The sequence below is a fragment of the Mus musculus genome, chromosome 7 (assembly GCF_000001635.26).
Source record: "Mus musculus strain C57BL/6J chromosome 7, GRCm38.p6 C57BL/6J".
NCBI lineage: Eukaryota > Metazoa > Chordata > Mammalia > Rodentia > Muridae > Mus > Mus musculus.
In genome coordinates, this window is record NC_000073.6 from 25,097,501 (window position 1) to 25,119,815 (window position 22,315).

The 22,315-nt window shown below is 50.6% G+C and overlaps 1 protein-coding gene across 32 annotated transcripts in view; it reads right to left on the reverse strand.

Annotated features, from left to right (window-relative positions):
• Pou2f2 (POU domain, class 2, transcription factor 2) overlaps window positions 1-22,315 on the reverse strand; it is a 93,448-nt gene that overhangs the window by 10,151 nt on the left and 60,982 nt on the right. For 6 of the 32 annotated variants that reach the window (XM_006539655.4, XM_006539647.4, XM_006539649.4 and 3 more), the window contains 6 exons: window positions 18,538-18,720; window positions 17,971-18,249; window positions 2,638-2,743; window positions 2,452-2,543; window positions 154-315; window positions 1-34 (listed from right to left, as the gene is read on the reverse strand). The exon at window positions 1-34 is cut by the window's left edge and continues 108 nt beyond it. In XM_006539655.4, the coding sequence (XP_006539718.1) occupies window positions 1-34; window positions 154-315; window positions 2,452-2,543; window positions 2,638-2,743; window positions 17,971-18,249; window positions 18,538-18,720 (856 nt within the window). The remainder of the gene's footprint in view (window positions 35-153; window positions 316-2,451; window positions 2,544-2,637; window positions 2,744-17,970; window positions 18,250-18,537; window positions 18,721-22,315) is intronic. The other 26 variants (XM_006539660.4, XM_030242230.1, NM_001163555.1 and 23 more) reach the window with 7 other exon arrangements.

Below are 22,315 nucleotides of genomic sequence, written 5' to 3' on the forward strand. Positions count from 1 at the left end.
CATAGAGCTTGCCCATGGCCAGGCCCACATCACCCTGGTCCAGAGAGAAGGAGGTAGGGTTTGGAAGTTAAGGCGGGCCCTCCGTGTTTGGACCTTGGCATCTTTGTTCCGTGCCCCCACCCCCACCCGCTACCTCATCAGGTGGTCCCAGACCTGTGTGAAGCCCAGCTTGATGCGGCGTTGCTTGAAGGTGCGAGCAAACTGTTCCAGCTCCTCCAGATCGCTGGGCTCCTCCGGGTGGGAGGGCGGCTCCAAGCATTTCGGGGGCTGCGGGTGTGAGAGGTGTGGGTCGGGCAGCGTGGGGCGAGTCATAGCCTGGTGGGGATGGGCAGGTGGATGGGATGCGGGATGGAGGACCTGGATGGGGCTAAGCAACGGTTGTGCACTGGCTTGCTTCAGACTCGCCTCACCTGCCCAAGTCGCCCACACTAATCTCTAATTCCTGTTAAAGGTTTTACTCCACTGCCTACCGCGGTGCTCTCGATTACTCTTCACCTTCGTTTAGAGGGCCGAACCTCTCAGAAGGAGCAGCCAGTGTCCTTTGCTGATGGCTCAGTGGGCTCAAAGCTAGGGACAGAGGGTTCATCCTCCATCGTCCTCTGGGACTGACTCGACAGGCAACTCAGCTCGTCTTAAACCTCCTGGAACCGACATTCCCCTCCATTGAACAGAAAGCATCACTACAGCGCCACCTGCCCATTGGATTATTAGATTAAGATTACTAATAAGCAGGTTGTCCAAGGCCAGAGGCATAGAGTGAAGCTTGAGGTTCTGTCTATAGATGTGACACTGACATGTAGATGCCTGGACTACAGATGGGTATTATATGGGTCGAGGATGCTGAAAGAGGGAGGTGGTGCACGTGGAGGACAGGAGACATATGGGATCTATCTTGAGCTCAGTTTCACTGTGCATTTAAAACTGCTCTAAAAAAAAAATTAAAGGCCTGACAGCAAACATATAGCTGCTCCAGAGAACAAGGCAGAGGGATTCTTTTAAGGTCAGCTTGAACTACAGAGTGAGTTCAATGCCAGCCTGAGCAACTCAGAAAGACCATCTCAAAATAAAATATGAATAGAGGGCTGGGGGTGTGGCTCAGTGGTAGAGCCCCTGCCTAGTATACTAAAAATTCTGGATTGACTCTCTAGTAATACCAAAATATAAATAAATTTAAATTAAAAATAAGAAGCTTGCAAGCAGAGAAAAGGTACAGAAATGAATAGGGACTGGACAGTTAGAGGACTGGACAGTGAGAGGACTGGACAGTGAGAGGACTGGACAGTGAGAGGACTGGACAGTTAGAGGACTGGACAGTTAGAGGACTGGACAGTTAGAGGACTGGACAGTGAGAGGACTGGACAGTTAGAGGACTGGACAGTTAGAGGACTGGACAGTTAGAGGACTGGACAGTTAGAGGACTGGACAGTTAGAGGACTGGACAGTTAGAGGACTGGACAGTAAGAGGCAACAAACTCTCCAGAATGATTCACTGTCATAAAAATGAAAAATTGGAGTCAAGCGGTTGGTGCAGAGATTTCTGTCCCAAGGGTCTTTGGTGATCTAAAATCCTGGGGCGGGTGTGTTTGGGAAGCCATGAGGACATGAGCCCTGCTGGATTCAAGGTATCACTTTGTATCAGCCACATCAACAGTTTGGTAGCAAAGGCACTATCATCCTTGGAGGGATAAAGGACGCCCCAGCAAAGCAGGCAGGGCAGCCTGAGCAGCCAAATGAGTTCTGATGCTGTTGTCACAGGAACGCCTAGACTTTGGGACATTAGGAACTGATGCTGTTGTCACAGGAACACCTAGACTTTGGGGCATTAGGAACTTAGCACTACAGCTAAGACCTGTGTGTGTGTGTGCATGTGTGTCAGGAGTGCACGTGAGTGTGAAGAGCCTGAAATCACCATCAGGCAGGTGTCTTTCCTCAGATCCTTGCTACTTTTAAAAGGTTTTTTAGTTTTGAGGCAGGGTCTCTCAATGAAGCTGAAACTTATTGGTTAGGCTGGCTGGCCAAGGATCCACGTGCTGTTAACCTCCGTGCCCCGAGGGTGAAATCACTGCCTGGGTTCCGAGGAGTCCTCGAACTCAGGCCCTTGTGACTATGTGGGCACTTTACTAACTGAGCCACACCTTCAGCCTCTGAGCTAAATATTTCATCAGTTTTTCAAGTGCTTTGGAACCTCTGGTCTGGTTTGAATCCCTTCATTCTATGAAGCAAGAGCTGACTCAGGCATGGAGCCTAGCTTGTCTGACTTCTTACAGCCAGTGGGTGGCAGAGTAGGGCTGAGCCTCAGGTCCCTCAAGTGCTCATGGGCGTGAGATGGGCCAATGGAAGAGAGGGGTATGAGGTAGGCCAATGGCTTTCACAGGCCCCGCTCACAATCAGCCACTCAGCCCTTGCTCAGGATGTGGCCAGTGGTTTAATAAACTCAGTGGACAGTCTCACCTGTGTAGGAAGCCCAGCCCGGGGCTGGGAGGTCAGGAGAGCTCCCTGGGTTTGTTGAGGTAGCTGGAATAGATTTGGCGTTGGTAGCAGGCCTGGAGAGGCAATTAAGAACACAGACCTTAAGTGAGCAGGTGGTGGAATACAGGCGGGCGGCAGGAGAAGGTGTCGGCTGGGCTGAGCTCTCACCTGGCTGACTCTGCTGTGCCTGTGGCAGCAGGAACTGAGCAGGTGGCTGGAGGTGGTGGCCGGGGACAAGCACCAGCTGCTGGAGCTGGAGGAGTTGCTGTATGTCCTGGCAGAGAGGGGACAGACAGAAACACAGAATGAGTGAGGGCTGGATCTCCCCTTCAGCAGGAGGTGATGGGCCCCCCAAGGGGTTGAAGCCAGGAGACTTGTAGCCTGGTTGGTACAGCAAGCTGTGGTCCACTAGGCTTGGAACAGCACAACGACCACGGGGCACCTGAAGGTCCTGTCCTCCCAGCTGCCCCAGGAGGGTTCATTCTTTGTCTTTCCCTTCCTGCTGAAATGTTTGCCCTGTCTTACATTCCCACAGAACAAATAGACTTGTTTTAAAATGTAAACCAGACTAAGTCTTTTCTCTCTTTAAACTGCTCCCAAGGCGTGGGCTATGATGTCTGGAATTATCTCTGTTGCGCTCTAGCAAATAGCAGGTGTGTGTTGGTACAGCCACTCGGAGAAAAGCTGCAGCACTAATTTCTGTGGAGGAGAGTTCAGAATGTGAACTGATGTGGAGATAGGGTTTTTGCAGATGATCAACTTAAAACAAGGCCATGAGGATACGTTCTAGAGCTGGAGAGATGGCTCAGGGGTTAAGAGTACCGACTGCTCTTCCAGAGGTCCTGAGTTCAAATCCCAGCAACCACATGGTGGCTCACAACCATCTGTAATGGGATTGTGTATTCATATGAATAAGATAAATAGATCTTAAAAAAAAAAAGAAAGAAAGTATGTCCTAATGCACTGTGGATGATAGTGTCATTATAAGGGAAAAATTCAGGCCAGGATCGGTGCTGCATGACAGTAGTCAAAAGTTTAATTTGGGGGCTGGAGAGATGGTTCAGAGGTTAAGAGCACTGACTGAGGTCATGAGTTCAATTCCCAGTAACCACATGGTGGCTCACAACCATCTGTAACAGGATCTGATGCCCTCTTCTGGTGTGTCTAAAGAGAGCAACAGGATACTCATATATGTTAAATAAATAAATAAATGTTTAAAAAATCACTACTTTAAAAGCTATCTGGCAGCTCACAACCACTTATAACTCTAGGTCTGGAGAAGCTAACACGCTCTCCTGGCTTCCAAGGTGACTCACACAGTGTGGCACCCCCAGGCACACATGTATACATAATTTTAAAAAATTTTAAATTTGGTGTGTGTGTGTGTGTGTCTGAGAGAGAGAGAGAGAGAGAGAGAGAGAGAGAGAGAGAAAGAGTTTCTTTTTTGTAGCCTTGGCTATCCTAGAACTTGTGTTGAACACCACACTAGATTTGAACTCAGAGACTCACCTCCCTCTGCCTCCAGAATGCTGAGACTAAAGGTGGGTACCACCACCACCCAGCTAAAATCAATCAATCAATCAATCAATCAATCAACTAATCAATCAATCTTTAAAAAAAGAAAAGGCGGGCTGGAGAGATGGCTCAGTGGTTAAGAGCACCGACTGCTCTTCCAGAGGTCCTGAGTTCAAATCCCAGCAACCACATGGTGGCTCACAGCCATCCGTGATGAGATCTGATGTCCTCTTCTGGTGCATCTGAAGACAGCTACAGTGTACTTAGATATAATAATAAATAAACCTTTAAAAAAAGAAAAAAGGAAAGGCGGAGCTGGAGAGATGGCTCAGCGGTTAAGAGCACTGACTGCTCTTCCAGAGGTCCTGAGTTCAATTCCCGACAACCACATGGTGGCTCACAACCATCTGTAACGAGATCTGGCACCCTCTTCTGGAGTGTCTGAAGACAGCTACAGTGTACTTACATATGATAAATTAATAAAATCAAAGAAAGAAAGAAAGAAAGAAAGAAAGAAAGAAAGAAAGAAAGAAAGAAAAAAAGAAAGAAAGAGAAAGAAAAGGGCTGCAAGTGTTAGCTCAGTGGTAGAATATGTGCCTAGAATCCACCAGTGAGGGGCTGGGGGCGTAGCATAGTAGAGAACTTGCCTAATGTTCATGAGGCCGGTGATTTAGCTGCCTAGGTGTGCTGGCACAATGGCTCAGTGGGTAAAAGGGCTTGCTGCCTATCCTGACAATCTGAGTCTGACCCCCTAGACCATCTCTGACCTCCACACATATGCCTTGGCACAATGGTGCCCACCGTGGGACAGTGGACCATGCCAGGAAAGTTGGTAGGATAGAGTGGGTCTGAGACCCTGGTATCTAGGTACCCACCTGAGACGGTAAGTGCCTCCCTGTCCCCTATCTGACTCCTGGCCACACTCCCCACATCAGAGTTCTCCATGCTAATGAGATACCTAGAGGCCCTGAGGGTTTTCCTCTCTAGACACTCCTCCAGTATGGATAAATGTGGACTGTCTCTTTCATGGAGAACTAACTATCCTGGGGAGCATGGAGAAGGCCTTCATCTACAGAGCCACGGCCTAAGTCTCCTGTAGAAGGCCTCTCTGAGCTTCCAAACAACAGTCGCTAAGCTAAGGACTTTCACTGATGAAGTTCCCCACTTGTCATCCTTGTCTTCAGCCAGAGGGTCCCCAGCATTCCAGGCCTCATCTCCGACCTGTGGCCTGTGGACCCCCAATCCTTCATTCCTGACTACGATGTGTGACACCACAATGGCCGGAAGTCAGGGGACCCCAGCTTTGGTCTGCCACATCTTAGACCACGTTCTCCCACCCCCTGAACCATGTCTTGTGCTTTCCCCAGCGACTCTTCCATACCCCAACCACCAGGGCAGTGCAGAACACAGACCCACAACCCACTACACACATGGAAGGCAAATGTTTGTTTTAAAGGGGAACAAATTTTGATATAGATACAAATAGAGCAGAGATGATGTAAACAGGCTCAGGAAAGAAGGTGTCTACAAGCCAACAGGAGAGGACTGGAGGCCGTGCCCACACCTCCTGCCACACTCCCGGCTTCCAGAACGGTCTGCGGTTTAAGTCACCAGACGGTGGCTCTTTGTTACAGCAGCGCGAGCAAACTAATTCAAGCTGGGCATGCACCTGCCTTCCTTATCACCCAACAGTTCCATTCCTGGGTGTGAAGCCACCAGATGTGTGCACGTGTGCCGTCCTTCCCACGAAGGGCCTCTGCTCCAGCTCAAGTGCACACCAGCTCTGGATCAGAGAAATAACCCGAGTCCCTGGAATCAGCAATAACGCAAACTTCCCCATGTGGTCATGACCTCCTGTGGGATCCTGCTTGCATTTCTATTTGCATGTCCCGATCTCTGAAGGCTTCCGAGTGCCACCAGCATGGGAGTGCACTGTTATTGGGAACCTGATCTGTGTGCCACCAGCATGGGAGTGCACTGTTATTGGGAACCTGATCTGTGTGCTTGTGTTTGGCATGCTGTTCATAATTTGACAAAGGATACCACATCCTTCGGGACTGAATCTACTCTACTGTTCCCCAGATACCCTAAGCCCTATAAAACTCCCCACGCCCCTGTCCCTCCAGCTGTGGATCAGCTGAGAAGCAGCGAAACTTAAATGTCCATGATAGTGGCGCCATCTAAGGTTCAGAACTCAATTCTATAGTTCATATTCCCTACACACACACACTCTCTCTCTCTGCCTCTCTCATTTTCTCTACCATTCTCTGTCTCTTTCCCTTCCTCTCCTCCCTCCCTCTCCGTCCTCCTTCCCTTCCTATCTCCTTCCCTCCCTACCCCTCCCCTCCCCTCCCAGTAGCTCTGCCTGGCTTGATACTCATTGCCTTAGGCAGGATAGCCTTTCGAGCCCATTGGTCTTCCTTGCCTCCTCCTCCCAAGTGCTAGCATCCCAGGTAAGTACCACCCGGCTGATGTCTTTCTTCCAAAGGCTCTCCAAGTGGTGCACCCTTCAGGGCCCACAAAGGGTCACCCGTCCTGTCTCTACCGCCCTCCTTACAGGGCGGTGCACTTGCTAATGCCTATCCTTCCTCTGCTAGGCTGAGCCTCTAGCAGGCAGAGGCATGTCTTAGTAAAACAAAATAAACAACTGTAGCCATACCCCAGTCTGGCTACACAGACTGGGACTTGGGAGCCAACTTTGATCCCTGCCTTCCTCTCCCCTTCCCGTGCAGCCCATCCACCCCCCCCCCCCCATTGCTTTTTCTTCCCCTTTCCACTGTCACCATCCTGGTCCAAGTCACAGCACATCTACTCCCAGGCACCCAGAGAGGGTCTGATAGCAACAGACTTCTGAGGTTCTTTTTCTCCTGAGTCAGTGTCTCATGTAGCTGACTACATGAATCTCGAGCTGGCTCGAGATTCCCCGTGTAGCTGAGGCTGACCATGACCTGCCATCCTCCTGCTGCAGATGTCTGGGTGTGGGTTGGGTGTGTGCACATGCATATGTATGTGTGTGGCTGTAAGTGTGTACACATGGAGGCCTGAAGAAGGAGTCAGACTCCTCATAGGCAGAGTCACGGGTGCTTGTGGGTTGTCACCTGAGTGCTGGGATGTGACCTCGCGCCTCGGCAGGGAGCATCTTTATGTGCTGAGCCACCCCATGGCCCAACTGTTATTAGTATATATTAATTATATATGACACTGGGCTTCTGATATTTCCATACTGCACCTATGTATTTCAGCCATATTTGCCTTGTTACCCTCTCCTGCCCGCCCCCAACTCCCACAGATCCAGTCCACTCATTTTCATGTCCTTTTGGATGCATGTGACTTGATGCAAACTTTAAATTTTTTTTTTTTTTAGTTTCCACAAAAGGTTTTGGTAAGATGCAAAAAAGCATCATGATGAAAAAAATGTTTTTGCTTGTTTGCTCTCTCTCTCTCTTCCTCTCTCTTTCTTTCAAGATTTATTTATTTAAGACAAGTACACTGTCATTGTCTTCAGACACACCAGAAAGGGGTATCGGATTCTATAATAGATGGTTATGAGCCACTATGTGGGTGCTGGGAATTGAACTCAGGACCTCTGGAAGAGCAGCCAGTGCTCTTAACTGCTGAGCCATCTTTAAAGACAAGGTTTCTCTGTGCAGTCCCGACCATCCTAGAACTCACTCTGCAAACCAGGCTAACCTCAAACTCAGAAATCCCTGTCTCTGCCTCCCAAGTGCTAGGATTAAAGAAGTGTGCCACCATTGCCTGGCAATACGCGCTCGCCCAAAGATTTATTATTATACATAAGTACACTGTAGCTGTCTTCAGACACTCCAGAAGAGGGCGTCAGATCTCATTACGGATGGTTGTGAGCCACCATGTGGTTGCTGGGATTTGAACTTCGGACCTTCGGAAGAGCAGTCAGTGCTCTTAACCACTGAGCCATCTCACCAGTCCTACTGTGAACTTTAAACCATCTGGCCTGCACTGTCTTTTGTCCCCATGTGGGATAGCATCCAAGCACTTGGCTGCAGCCTGGCTCGGCCGGGCCTTTCCTCTCCTTGAGACTTTCCTGCCCTCTGATCCCTGTCCGGCCACACAGCCCCTCCTTGTCACTCAAGCCAGAAATGAACCTCCAGTGCTTGTCACTCAGCCCAGGCCTTTGCTATTTATGCTAAGACCCACCCCCTTCCACTTCATTCACGTTTCCATCAGTGCTCTTCCTCAGGCGGCCACCTGCTCCCCTATCTCCCTTCCCTGTCACGAAGCCATTCTTCACATCACATTCTCCTCTGCTCTTCTGGAACTGCTTCCTGTCTTTCTCTCAGCTACGACAGACACACAAAACCGTCTACTTTATCCTCGCCAAGAAAGGTGCCCGCACATATCCAACCCTACCCTAATTTGCTGAGTGAAGGAATAAAAATCGTTAGAGATTTTAGCGTGGAGGGAGTAGACCCGGCACAGGGCTTGGCCAGTAGGAGGCCCCATCGGTCTACAATCCAGAGGCCGCTTGGCTCTCTTTAGCCACTTGGGGGCGCGCTACTCAAGCCTCAAATGGTGAAGTTGAGTGAGCTGACAGCTGCTGGAAGAGACCCTGGACAGCCTATTTTATAAATCAATTTTTTTGTCTCTAACCAGCTGGGAGGGTTAGCATACCCTACTGAAGCTGAGAAGGGAAGAGACCAGCTCTTTTCTACGATTCAGTTTATTATGTAGCCCAGGCTGGCTGGGAACACACTATATAGCCCAGGCTGGCCTCAAACTTGTTATAATCTTTCCTGCCTCTGCCTTCTCAATGCTGGGATTATAGGTGGGCATTACCATCACCACACCCAGCCTGGGAAGGAGCCAGTTCTTGCTTCCAGTGCATACACTACCCAACAGGTTACAGGGCAGTCTGACTATGCTTTGCTAAAGACAGACTGGGAAGCCGGGCATGGTGGCGCACGCCTTTAATCCCAGCACTCGGGAGGCAGAGGCAGGCAGATTTCTGAGTTCGAGGCCAGCCTGGTCTACAGAGTGAGTTCCAGGGCTACACAGAGAAACCCTGTCTTGAAAAAGGCAAAACAAAACAAAACAAACAAACAAACAAAAAAGGACTGGTGAGATGGCTCAGTGGGTAAGAGCACTGACTGCTCTTCCAAAGGTCCTGAGTTCAATTCCCAACAACCACATGGTGGCTCAAAACCATCTGTAATGAGATCTGACGCCCTCTTCTGGAGTGTCTGAAGACAGCTACAGTGTACTTACATATAATAAATAAATAAATCTTTAAAAAAAAAAGACAGACGGGGACAGAGAGACAGACACACAGCTAATGCGCTACACGGGTGAAGGCATGGCAGTGTAAGCGATCACTTTCTCATTGGGCCTCAGTCCCCACTGGGGGTGAAGGTGGGGGTGGGGTAGAAAGCTATGTGAGTGAATGGGAAGAGGTCAGAGCCCCGGAGCTGGCCAGCTGCGACAATGGCCCAGGTGCTGCGCCTCACCCCAGTGCACAGAGAGGAGGCCCTCACCCCACCATGCCTCCCGCCCCTGAAAAGCCCCACCACCATGACTGGAGGGTGTTGGCAGATGGTGACCAGGTCTGGATACACCCTTGACTCAAGAATAGGCCGGAGAGCGGTGGGGGGGGGGGGGGGAAGAGTCGAACTGTGGGAAAGGAGAGAACAGGAGCTGTCACTGCGTTCTGCGCGTGGGGGATGGGCAGCAGGGTGACACTGTCAGTGGGTACAGTTTCGGTTAGATAGGAAGGAAAAGTTCTGTTGTTCTGGCACAGCAGGGAAGTAGCTGTAGTTAATGACATATTGCATATTTCCAAACAGCTAAAAAGAGCGGGGTGTGGTATGTGGGGTATGCCTGCAGTCTCAGCACCTCAGAGGCAGAGGCAGGAAGTTGAGGCGTTCAAGGTCAGCTCGGGCTGCATAGAGACTTCCAGCCCAGAATGGGTTACAAGAGACTCTGTCTGAAAACCACCACAACAACTATTATAATTATTATTATTGTCAGTGCTAGGGATTGAACCCAGGACCTCAGGCATGCCAGGCAAGCTGCACCTCAGAACCCGCTTGCCCCCTCCCCCCAGAGACCTTAAATGTTTCTACCATACAGAGATGATAAATATTTGTGGTGACAAGTATGTTAAATAGCCTGACTTTGGAGTCACGATTATTGAATCATTCTTGCCTCTGGGTGCCAGCTTTCTTATCTGGGAAATGAGAGAAAACTGGGTAATTCTTCCCCGGGTTTCACTGGGGCCGGAGTGATGTCATTATTCAGAGAGCGCTTTAGAAATCTGAACGCATTACTTACACACAGGCGCAAGCCGCCACTGTCCCCTCACGCATCCTACCCCATCGTGAGCTGTTAACGGTGCGAACCTCATCTGCCTTTCAAATCTGTCCTCTTAACCAGGAACAAGGTCCAGTTCCCACCCAGGCTCTGTGGAGTGTTAGCCAGAGATACCGGCCTGCCTGCGTGACGGCCCCAACTTGAGTAATTAAGAGACTCCTCAGGCTAGCTATGGAGGTACACACCTTTAATCCCAGCACTCAGGGAGGGGGCTTATGGATCTCATTGAGTTAGAGGTCAGCCAGGGCTTCATGGTGAGACCCTGGTGGTGGTGGTGGTGGTAAATTCAAGACCCAACAGGTCCAATGAAACACTTGCTTCTTTTCTAATTTGGAAAACCAACCAGGTACAGAAGCCAAAATCAGTTCTTGGCCAATGCAATCCATGTTCCTACACCACACCCTTCCTGTGCAAGCCAGCCTCCCCTCCCACCTGTGTGCCCACTTCCAATGGCTCTCGATTCTACATCCAGATCTATAGCCCCTCTTCCCATCAGCCAACACAAGGAGCCATAAGGGGTCAATCAAATCACGCCACTCCCCTGTTGAACGCCTCTCAGGAGACTTGGCACCTGGTTTAATTGCCGGCCTGCCTGCCCCGCATGTGACAAACCCTAGTTGTGGATTTCAGGCTACCCCATCCGGCCGTGTAGCCAAGGGTGGTCTTGAACCCTCTGATCCTTTTGAACACTGCCTCCTGCCTCTACCTTGTGAGTTCTGGGATTACAGGCATATGCCAGCACCAGAGGTTTATGCAGTGCTGTAGATGGAACCCAGGAACTCCTGTAAGCACCCTTACCAAGTGGCCATGCCTCCAGCTAAAACAATTGTGCTTTGGTCTTTTGAGTTAGGGTCTCACACTGTAGCCCAGATGAACTCAAACTCAGGGCAGTCCTTCTGCCTCAGCCTCCTGAGTGCTGGAGTTATAAGTATGTGCTACCAGCCCTGGCTTTAGAAAAATTTCTAAATTATAGACTAAATTCTCTCTCAATCCTCTCCCTTATGCCTGCCTCCCCACATACTTATCTTTGTACACTCGTGCATGCATGCGCATGCCTGTATACATGTGTATATATGAATGTAGGGACAGGATGGCAGTCACTCTTCACTTCATGTTTTAAGACAGGGTCTCTCATTGAACCAGAAGGCCAACAAGTCAGCTAGGCTGGTGGGCCAGCAAGCCCCAAGTGTCCTGTTGTCACAGAGCTAGGATCGCAGGTAAGAAAGAACTGTTGAGCCCACAATTTTTACAAGGATGCTAGGGATCTACCTGAGTCTTCACCATGCTTTGTCAGCATACTTTATACACCAAGCTATGTCCCCAGCCCGTGGTGGGTTCGTTGGTTGATTGAGACACTGTCTCACATAGCTAAGGCAGGGCTTGAGTCCTCATCCTCCTGTCCCCACCCCCCAAGTGCTGGGATCACAAGATGTGCCTAGCCTCCTTGTCCACCCCACTCCAGCCAATCATATCGCTTCCCTCTGAGCCTTGCTCAAGCCAGCCTGCTTTCCCTCTCTGCCTGTACCTGGCTGTTTCCCCGACACCCCCCCCCACGCCCACCCCCACCCCCTTTTCTTTCAAAACTGACTCACTCAGCCCTAGGTTCTCAAAGGCCATCTTCTCAGTGAAATCTTTCCTAACCACCCATTAGACCAACCCCTCCCTTTCCCACGAGGCCTTGTTTCGTTTTGTGAATCACCCTTCCTCTGAACCACTTGTTGGCTGGTTTGTGTTTGTTTACGGTCTGTTTCCCTGCTAGCGCACACCATACTCAAGGACTGCCGGCCATGGGTAGGCATGGCGCACCGGGGACTTCATGGAAGTGATGGTTCCAGTCAGTGTGCTAGGAAGGGTTCAGAGCACAGAGCGGAGCAGGAGGTGGGAGCCGTGGAGCTTCTGGGGGTCGAGGAAGGAGTAAAGGTTCAAGGCCAGTGTGAGCTAAAAAGGAGTTCAGGGTTAGCTTGTGCCATGTAGAGTCAGGCTTTTGTTTGTTTGTTTGTTTTCTTTTTCGAGACGGTTCAGAAATCCGCCTGCCTCTGCCTCCCAAGTGTGCCACCACTGCCCGGCTAGACGAAGCTCTGCGCCAGCTCAGCAGGCGCCTCACAGCTGCCTGGAACTTCAGCTTCAGGTCCCCTAGCCTCTACAGACACCCACCCTGACATGGCATTTGTTCACATAAATACACACAGGTACACATAGGATAAAAAAAATCCAAAAAAACTAAGTTTGGTCAAGGGAGGAAATTTTTAAAAAATAGAGGCAATGGAGGGGCGGAGCCAGTGAGGCCCCATGGAGGGGCGGAGCCAGTGAAGCGGCATTCTTGACTGGGTCACTGAACAAACCTTGGAGAAGCGTTCAGAGTCTCGCAGTGCGACCTTTTATTGAAATTCCAGGTTACTGCACATCCAGGCCAGGAATCAGCAGGCAGGACTACCGAGTCCAGAGCTCCATAGCTCTGGTCTATCTGCTGACCCTACACCACTGCCCCTTTTTAAAACAACAGGGCTCCACTCTTCTATCTGGGGACCCGCCTTGCCCCAAGCTCAGGTCTCAGGAGTGAGAGGCAGTTCTCCAAGGCTTAGGTATGGATTCAAACGAGGCCAGGGAGACGCAGGGGATATTCTGTTTGCTCCAGAAAGACATTGAGGAGATGTCCCTGGAGCTGGGCCCAATACTCCAAGCAGACCTTTTCAATGATCTGAGCCAAACACTCCTGCTGTTCTTCAGCCACCCAGACATCAGCCTTGGCCACTGTGATGCCCAGCCACACTTATCCAGTTATCTCTCCCTACTGCCTTCTGAGCCCGCCAGCTTTCCTACGTCAACACTGCCCGCTGTCGGAAAGCCTTTCCTCCGGCTTGTCCATCTTTGACCTTCCACCACCTCCCGGTTCCTGGTTCCAAATTCCCTGTAGGGAACACATTCCCTAGCCCTCGCGGCCTAGCAGATTTCCTTAAGCTAGGAGATGCCCTGTATTCCTTTCCAACTCAGCCAATACAGACCGATGTTTTCACAGTTTATGTTAAGTTTCCAGTCAATACCAACTCCCGCTCCAGGCATTCTGAAAGACCCCCCTGAAGAGACACCTCCCCTTTCCTTGATTGAAAAACTGTAACGACAAAACATCCCTCATTGATTTGATAAACATCCACACAGCTCAGTAGAATGCACCATACCAAGCACCAGACGGGCCAATTACCCAACTGTACGTAATATAATCATCCTTTCAGAGGGACAGCTTAGAAGCTGCAGGGAAGAAAACTGACAAACAGTTTACCTGGCAGGGGAACGCTCCCTTGTTACTTTATATTATAATATCATTTTAAAGTGGGGGGTCATGATTTATTTATTTATTTATTTATTTATTTATTTATTTATTTTTGCTTGTTTTGTGGTGCTGGGGTTTGAACCCTGGCCTCAGGCAAATGAAGTAAATACTGTGCTTCTACAGAGCCACACCCCAATTCCTCACTGGGGGATTCTAGGCAGGGGCTCTACCACTGAGCCACGCCCCAGCCCCTCACTGGGGGATTCTAGGCAGGGGCTCTCCCACTGAGCCACGCCCCCAGCCCCTCACTGGGGGATTCTAGGCAGGGACTCTACCACTGAGCCACGCCCCCAGCCCCTCACTGGGGGATTCTAGGCAGGGGCTCTACCACTGAGCCACGCCCCAGCCCCTCACTGGAGGATTCTAGGCAGGGGCTCTACCACTGAGCCACGCCCCAGCCCCTCACTGGGGGATTCTAGGCAGGGGCTCTACCACTGAGCCACGCCCCCAGCCCCTCACTGGGGGATTCTAGGCAGGGGCTCTACCACTGAGCCACGCCCCAGCCCCTCACTGGAGGATTCTAGACAGGGGCTCTACCACTGAGCCACGCCCCAGCCCCTCACTGGGGGATTCTAGGCAGGTGCTCTACCACTGAGCCACGCCCCAGCCCCTCACTGGGGGATTCTAGGCAGGGCTCTACGTTATGCTATACCCACAGCCTTAACAGTGCTTCGGACTGAACTTCTTAGTATTTCCAAATTGTAACACATTTTAGTTTCACTACAAGCCAGGGGGTCTCCTGGGAAGCAAAGACTACTGTGACTCATTCCTAAGTCCCTAGATTCTGCAAGGGTCCAACACACAGGAGGGCTGGCGATGCAAGTGACTGCAGGGACAGAGCAGAGCAGGCAAAAGAAGTGGAAGTGAACAGAAGAGATGGGCATTTAAGCCCAGGAGCTGGCCTAGAGGCCTGGAGGCCATGGGCAAGTCAGGGCAGAAGATGCTGTCCCTGGTCCCTATGTGTTACCCAGCGCAGTGGAGGTACAGCACAAACCACTGCTGAGCAAGCAAATGGGGCCACAGTCAACTCAGCCCATGAAAATGAATCCCTAGAATCTGTACTCAGCTTTGACCCTGATGAGGGGACTGAATGGAAAGATCCAGAATGAGGGTGGCTAGGAGGGAAAGGAGCAAGAGGAAAGCGCTTGCAGGGAGAAGTATAGGAGATCTAGTCATCAGAGCATGATGGGACAGCAGATGGCTGAGCATCAGCCTGGCAATGGTCCTGATGCTGCACAAACACAGAAAGTGTCTATGGCTCACTCACAGCATGGTGGCTACACCAGGCCACCTACCTCTCCTCCTTCCTCTACTCTGTTGAAAAATGGCTCCTCGTGTCTGAAAGATTCAGACACAACCAGAACAGGAAAACCTACACGGATTACACGGATTAGAGCTGGGTGTGACAGGTAAAGAGGTGCTGTCCAGGTAAAGGACGAGACGGAGAGGAAAACGGAAGCAAAGGCTGTGTGAGGAGCCCTAAGACCCCGCACTGTGTGTGCTACCAAGCAAAGGACGTGCACCTGCTGCAGGAGTCTCTGGTGGCCCTGGTGGGAGGGGACTGGAAACCATGTCCCCGTGAAGGATGGCTGAAGCAAAAGCCATGACAGGTGGGCTGTGCGGCTAGAGCTCTGAGCTCCCAGGGCAGCTCTGACAATCCTACTCGCCATGTGACCCGAGGCGTGCCATCCTGTCACTGCCACTCTCCAGAATTCTGGGCGATGGCACGTGAATCCAGAGGTGCCATCTTTAGACACATTGGCACGGTGTCTGTTTATTGCCACAGGGTGAGCCTGGCACGGGTAGGGCTATGCTAGGAAGAGCCATCACGGAGAGGAGCGGTTACTGAGTCTCTGCAGAACCAGGCCCGGGGGGCAGGCACAGCTCAGGGTTCAGGAAAGTCCTGAAGGGATGCATTTGTAATGAGATGGACCTCCCAAAATGGGTAAACTCGCAGTGAGGACAGCCCCACAAGAGTGGGACAGTTCCCCTTCAGAGACAGCTCCCCCGCGGGTGTGGGGGGAGACAGACGATAGCACGAGAGGAGGGAGGTGAGAAGCTAGGTTTCTTCACGATAGGATTTCCCAAAACTTTCACCACCTTAGAATGTGGTGAACTCAAATGCTTGTAGAAACAAGACAGGCAGGAGAGGGCTACAGAGGACGAACCCATCTGAAGGGCCAGCCTGTGCTTCTCTGCAACGGCTGACTTTGTTTTCGCTTTACTGTGGATTGATTTAACTAGTCCTCTATGCGTGCATGCTAGGTAAGCACCCTACCACCGAGCCACACTCCCAGTCCCTCACTGGGGGATTCTAGGTGGGGGCCCTACTACTGAGTCACACCCTCAACCCCTCACTGGGGGATTCTAGGCAAGAGCTCTACCACTGAGCCACGCCCCCAGCCCCTCACTGGGGGATTCTAGGCAGGGGCTCTACCACTGAACCATGCCCCCAGCCCCTCACTGGGGGATTCTAGGCAAGAGCTTTACCACTGAGCCACACCCCTGACCCCTCAGGGTGAGTCTAGGCAGGTGCTCTACCCGTGAACTACATCTTCAGCCTATCTTCTCACTTTTTATTTTGAGATCAAGATTCACCACTTTTTTTCCTTTCCTTTTCTTTTCTTTTCTTTTCTTTTTTTTTTTTTTTTTTTTGAGACAGGGCGTCATTGTGTAGGTCTGGCTGTCCTGAAGCTCACTATGTAGACCCAGCTGGACTCAAAACTCACAGAGATCTGCCTGCCTTTGCCTCCTGAGTGCTGGGAGGCGGCTTGCTCCACTCTGCCTGGCTAAATCTCACCACCGCTTGCAACCAGCCACCACTGTATGGAAAATATCTGGGTCACTGTTGAGTCGAACCATGCCCAACCCTCAAAAGATAGGTTAAAGTTCTGACCCAGGTACCTGTAAATATGGCCTTATTTTGAAATAGGGTCTCTGCGGACATAACAAAGTTAAAATAAGCTCATGAGATAGTACAGTGACTGGTGCCTTAATGAGAACAGGAAATCTGGACAGAGACAAACGCAGAGACAGAGAGAGAGTCCACGTGGCAACACAGGCAGGGTGTGTAGTGACCCATTTGACCCACCTCCACCTTGGAACACTAAGGATCGCTGGCATCGCCTGGGGCTATACATAAGAAAGGTTCTTCCTAAACCTTCAGATGGAGCATGGCCCTGCCGACATCTTAACTTTGGCAGTGCGGTTTGAGACAATACATTTCTGGGGTTTGTTGGTTGACTTTACTCTGTTGTTTTCTAGGTTTTGCTAGGTAGCTCAATCTGAATTCAAACTCATAGGGATCCTCCTGCCTCAGCCTCCTGAGTACTGGGGCTGCAGATGTACTCTAACACACGGAGCTCCATTTCTGTCTTCCCCCCCCCCCCCTTTGAGACAGGGTTTCTCTGTGTATCACTGGCTGTCCTGGAACTCACTCTGTAGACCAGGCTGGCCTCGAACTCAGAGATCCGCCTGCCTCTGCCTCCCGAGTGCTAAGACTAGAGATGTGCGCCACCTCTGCCCAGCTGTTTGTTTTTAACCACTGGATTGACAGCAGCTTGTAATACCGACTCCAGGCAACAACCACAGCCTGGATCACAGTTCATGATCTGGGGTAAACGTGCCGGCTCCAATACTGGGAGGATGAAACCGGTTTTAAACTCAGTTCATCCACCTCTTTACTTCATCCACTGACGAACAAAGATTCGCGGCACTACTTCTAGGGAGTTTGGATTATTTGTATTTTTGTTTGGTTTCGTTTTCTGAGACAGGTCTCCTGTAGCCTAGGCTGACCTCAATCTCGGTAAGGAGCCTTGAACTTCTGATCCATCTGTCTTCACCCGCTGAGCACTGGGATCATAGATGTGTTGCCATCACACTAGAATTACGCTTGGGTGCTTCGGTTTGAACCCAGGGCTTTGGGCATGCCACGCATGCTCTACCTACTGAGCTACACTCCCAGGCCTGCCTGGAGCACTAATTCTGATTCCTGCCCACACAGACACCATTCACAGGAATGAGGGTGGCAACTTCTGGCTATACGGTGAGCGTTTGGAAGATGCACAGAAACTGGGTAGCTTAACCCACCACGAAGAGGACTCTGGTACATGGGTTACTCCTTGGGAGCCTTGCTTTCATCATCTGTACGATGGGAAGCTACACTCTCCCAAAGCTTCTGACAGTTGCAGAACTGCCCAGCATCCAGTTGCTATCAGAAGGGCCCTCGTGGACCAGTTACCCCTTCTGTGTGCACACTCCCTGCTTCAGCAAGGCCCTTGCTCCGGGGAGTAGGGTGTAGTGGCTGCCCTTACCTGTGCTGTGAGCTGGATGGGTTGGGACAAGGTGAGCTGTGGGGTCCCTGGGGGCTGGCTGGTAGGCTGTGATGGTGGCAGGTCGCCTCCCCCAGAGGAGGCTGGGGTCTGCGAGGTGGAGGAGGAGGCGGAAGAGGTGGAGGAGGAGGTGGAGGCGGCAGCGGCGGCAGCAGCAGCGTTGGCGGCAGCGGCGCTGGACTGCTGGACGGCAGCGGCCAGCAGCTGGGCCTGAGCTTGCTGAAGGAGGAGTTGCTGCTGAGCAGGTATCAGTGCTGAGAGCTGCAGGCGGCGGCGGAAGGCAGCGGTGAGAGGGCAGACACAGCCAGGGCAGCAGGGGCAGAGAAGGCAGAGAGGGTTTAGGATCTGAGTCAAGCAGTTAGGAGACACATCTTTTACAGGGCGGAGGAGGAGGAGGAGAAGGAGGAGGAGGAGGAGGAGGAGGAGGAGGAGGAGGAGGAGGAGGAGGAGGAGGAGGAGGAGGAGAAGGCAAGTGAGAGAGGGCAGCTTCAGGGCCTGCAACAGATGGGAGGTTCTTGCCCTCCACATGGTCCTTCGCCAGATACTTACCCCAGCTAGCTGGCTGCCCGTCAGCATGAGTTGGGCCTGGGGCAGATGAGGCTGAGCCGGCTGGGGGGGCGGGGGTGCTGCTGGGGCTGAATCGCCACTGGGGTCTTCAGCCTTGATCTGGGGAGGAGAGAGGCAGGGTCCGGGACCCCAGAATGTTAAGTGGAGGCCAGAGAGAATGCCCACCTGTGAACCAAAAAGAGGGTATGTGTGTGGCTGTGTCAGCTGGCACAGGGGAGTGGGCTAGAGGAGCAGCCAGGCCATGGCTTGAGGCCTCTGACCACTTCTCTGGCCTCACGGTTCTCAGAAGTCAGTTAGGGCTAGCCCCCCGCCCCCTCCATGTGCTAACAAACTCTCTCCACCTTTGGAAAGCTCTCTCCTCCTCCTGGGATCAGTTTCCCCAGCTGTAAAATGGGAAACGCTGCCGGGAGGAACCTGGGCAGTCTCTAGGACTCACACATGTCCCTCACTTGCTTCAGCATGGGGTACAACTATTTTTTTGTTGTTGTTGCTTTTTGAGATAGGGTTTCACTATGTAGCCCTGGTTGCCCTGGAACTCACTTTGTAGACCAGGCTGGCCTCGAACTCATGAAGATCCACCTGCCTCTGCTTCCCAAGTGCTAGGATTAAAGGTGTGCACTACAACACCCAGCTGGGGGGTTTCAGCTCTTATTTGTCTTTTGGAATAAAATTTTGTTGAAGGGACTGGAGAGGTGGCTCAGTTGTTGAGAGCACTGGCTGCCCTTCCAGAGGACCCAGGTTTGGTTCCCAGCACATGGCCGCTCAACCATGGATTAGTAACTCAAGTTCTGGGGGACCTGACAACCTCTCCCGGCCCCTGTGGGCACTAAGCATGCACAAACAGACGTGCATACAAAACTCTTATACACATAAAAGTAAAATTAGAATGTTCTCTTATTGTTGAAAAGAAGGGTCTTGGAATAGAAAAATTACCACTGGGGGCTGAGCAGAGTGGTACACAACTGTAATCCAGGCACTTCGGTGGGAGGCAGAGGCAGGAAGATTGCTGTGAGCACTAGGCCAGTCAAGGCTACACACACTTAGGAACGTATGTATGTATGTATGTATATACATATATGTATGTGTGTATATATGTATATGTGTATATACATAGACATATATATGCACATATATATAAAACAACAATTAATGAAAAAAGTAGTCATGAATTTTAAAAATAACAAGGAGGAGGTTATGGGGAGGTTTTGGAGGGAGAAAAAGGGACGGAAAAATATGTAAATATAATATCAAAAAAATTAAATTAAATTAAGTAGTCTTAACTAAAAATAAAAAGACCCAAAACAATTCCACCTTACCAGCTGGAGTGGTGATGGCATGAGTACATCTAATCCTTAGCACTTGGGAGGTTGAGGCAGGAGGATTTTGAGTTTGAGGGCCAGCCTATGTTACATATTAATACCCTATCTCTAAAAGTAAAGGAAGCAGAGTGGCACTTCCCAATCACACACGACTATGGAGAGAGACAACAGACAATCCCCATGGGGCACATGGGCAAGGGTGGATGGAGAGACCAACAGGAAGCTGTACCCACCCACCCTGCCCTTCCGGGTCACTCATTTCAGAGAAAATCAGAGTCCCAGCAGCAATGCAAAGCTGGTCCTGACCTGCGGACCAGCCAGAGGCAGCTCTGGCCTCCCCTGTCTCTCTCACTATGATGTGGATATAGCCTGCATCACACACATAAAACAGACCAACGTTGTCAAGCCATCCTTGGCCTCTTTTCCACAAAAAAGCCCAATGGCAGGGACTGTTGGCTGAAAAGATGCCTGCTGAGGGTGCATGGGGGCGTTTGATAGACACTGCACTTCTGGACCAGACCAGACACCAGGGACCGTCTATCGCTCAGTGCCTCCTTTGGCAAAAGGAGATCTAGAGAGAGAGACACACACACTTATGCGAGCTGACACGGCAGGTCCACAGAGAGCAGCGGCCCAAGGACAGTCCTGATGTCTCAGGTTACGGGATGGATGTGTCAGAAATTACATTATTAGAAGTTAGAAATATGGGCATTGCCCAGAAAGGATGTTAAAAGACTTTCTCTCCTGGCTAGTTGTAGTTGGTGTCTAAGAAGTATTTATTTTATTTTATTTTATTTTATTTTATTTTATTTTATTTTATTTTATTTTATTTGTGTGTGTAGGTATGCACATCCCACAGTGCACATGTGGAGGTCAGAGGACAACTTGCAGAAATTACTTCTCTCCTGCCACCATATGGGTTCCAGGGATTGAACTCAGGTTATTCAGGCTTGGCGGCAAGCCTCTTTACCCACTGAGCCATCTCATTCCACTTTCCACTAAATTACTTAGGGGTTTGGTTTGGTTTGGTTTGGTTTGGTTTGGTTTGGTTTGGTTTGGTTTGGTTTGGTTTGGTTTATCGAGACAGGGTTTCTCTGTGTAGCCCTGGCTGTCCTGGAACTCACTCTGTAGACCAGGCTGGCCTTGAACTCAGAAATCCGCCTGCCTCTGCCTCCCAAGTGCTGGGATTAAAGGCGTGCGCCACCACTGCCCCGCTTTTGTTTTGTTTAAATTACTTAGTTTTTATATAGTCCAGCCTGGCCTCAAACTCAATGCATTCTTCTTCCTTATCCTTCTCAGGGTTGGGAACAGCAGTGTGATCCAACAGCTTTTTTTCTTGGGCATACTTAGTTTGGGAAAATTCAGAACGAGACACTAAAGATCCCTGTGTGTTTTGATGGGTGTTATGTTTTAATATGAAGTTAAAAAAAAACTTGAAACTTTCTTGTTTTTTCTTGTTTGTTTGTTTTTTAAGACAGGCTAGCCTGCAACTTACTATGTAGACCAGGTTGGCCACAAACTCTTAAGAGAAATGCCTGCCTCTGCCTCCAGAGTGGTGAGATTAAAGGTATAGGCTAGTATGCTCAGCTTTTGTTTTATGAAGCAGGTCTCGGGCAGCCCCAGCTAGCCTCAAATTCTCTAGGCAGTCAAGGGTGACCTAGAACTTCTGATCTTTCTGCCTCCCCCTCATGGAGAGATGTGTCCCCAGGGATGGTTGATGGAGTACAGGACAGGGGATCAAATCCAGAGTCATCATGAATGCCATTCAAGCTCTCAGCCAATGAAATCACTCACGTTCCTGGCCTACTGTATGGTTTTGAAACACAGTCCTTGCTAAGTTGCCCGGGCTAGCCTGGAACTTAACTATTGCAGCCTAGGATTGGCCCCTCACCTGGGCCTCTGGAGAGCTGGGATCAGATGCTCAGCCACCACACTTGACTGTGATGACATTTTAAGCGGCTCACCAAAGCCAGCTCTCTTCCCTTTCCACTCGTGGAGGAGAGGTCCCGAGGTGAGACCCTCCAGCACATGAGGGACTCTGGGTAGAATTTAATAATCGTATTTATTTCCATGGTAAACGATTCTGGTTTTCCATTCACGAAATTTCCATTTAAAACCCTGTTTATTCAAGCTGTTGAAAAAGCCAAAGCCCTGCACGATTTGGTAATTGTTGGAACTGACTGATGGGTCCCTGCGGGTTGGTGTTTTTGTTACATGCTTCTGTCTATTTTTTTTTTTTTTGTATCACATTTTCCATAATAAAAATGTTTTTAAAAATTGAGTCACTTAACAAGATTATTATGTAAATAATACACCCCAGTGGTGCACAGATGCACCAGGGACGACAGCATGCAGACTGCTGCATCTGGGTACGCTCCTGTGCAGAGGAGGTGGGGAGAGCTTGCAGGGCAAAGGTCAGCGCCAGAGAAGCAGGGTGAAGT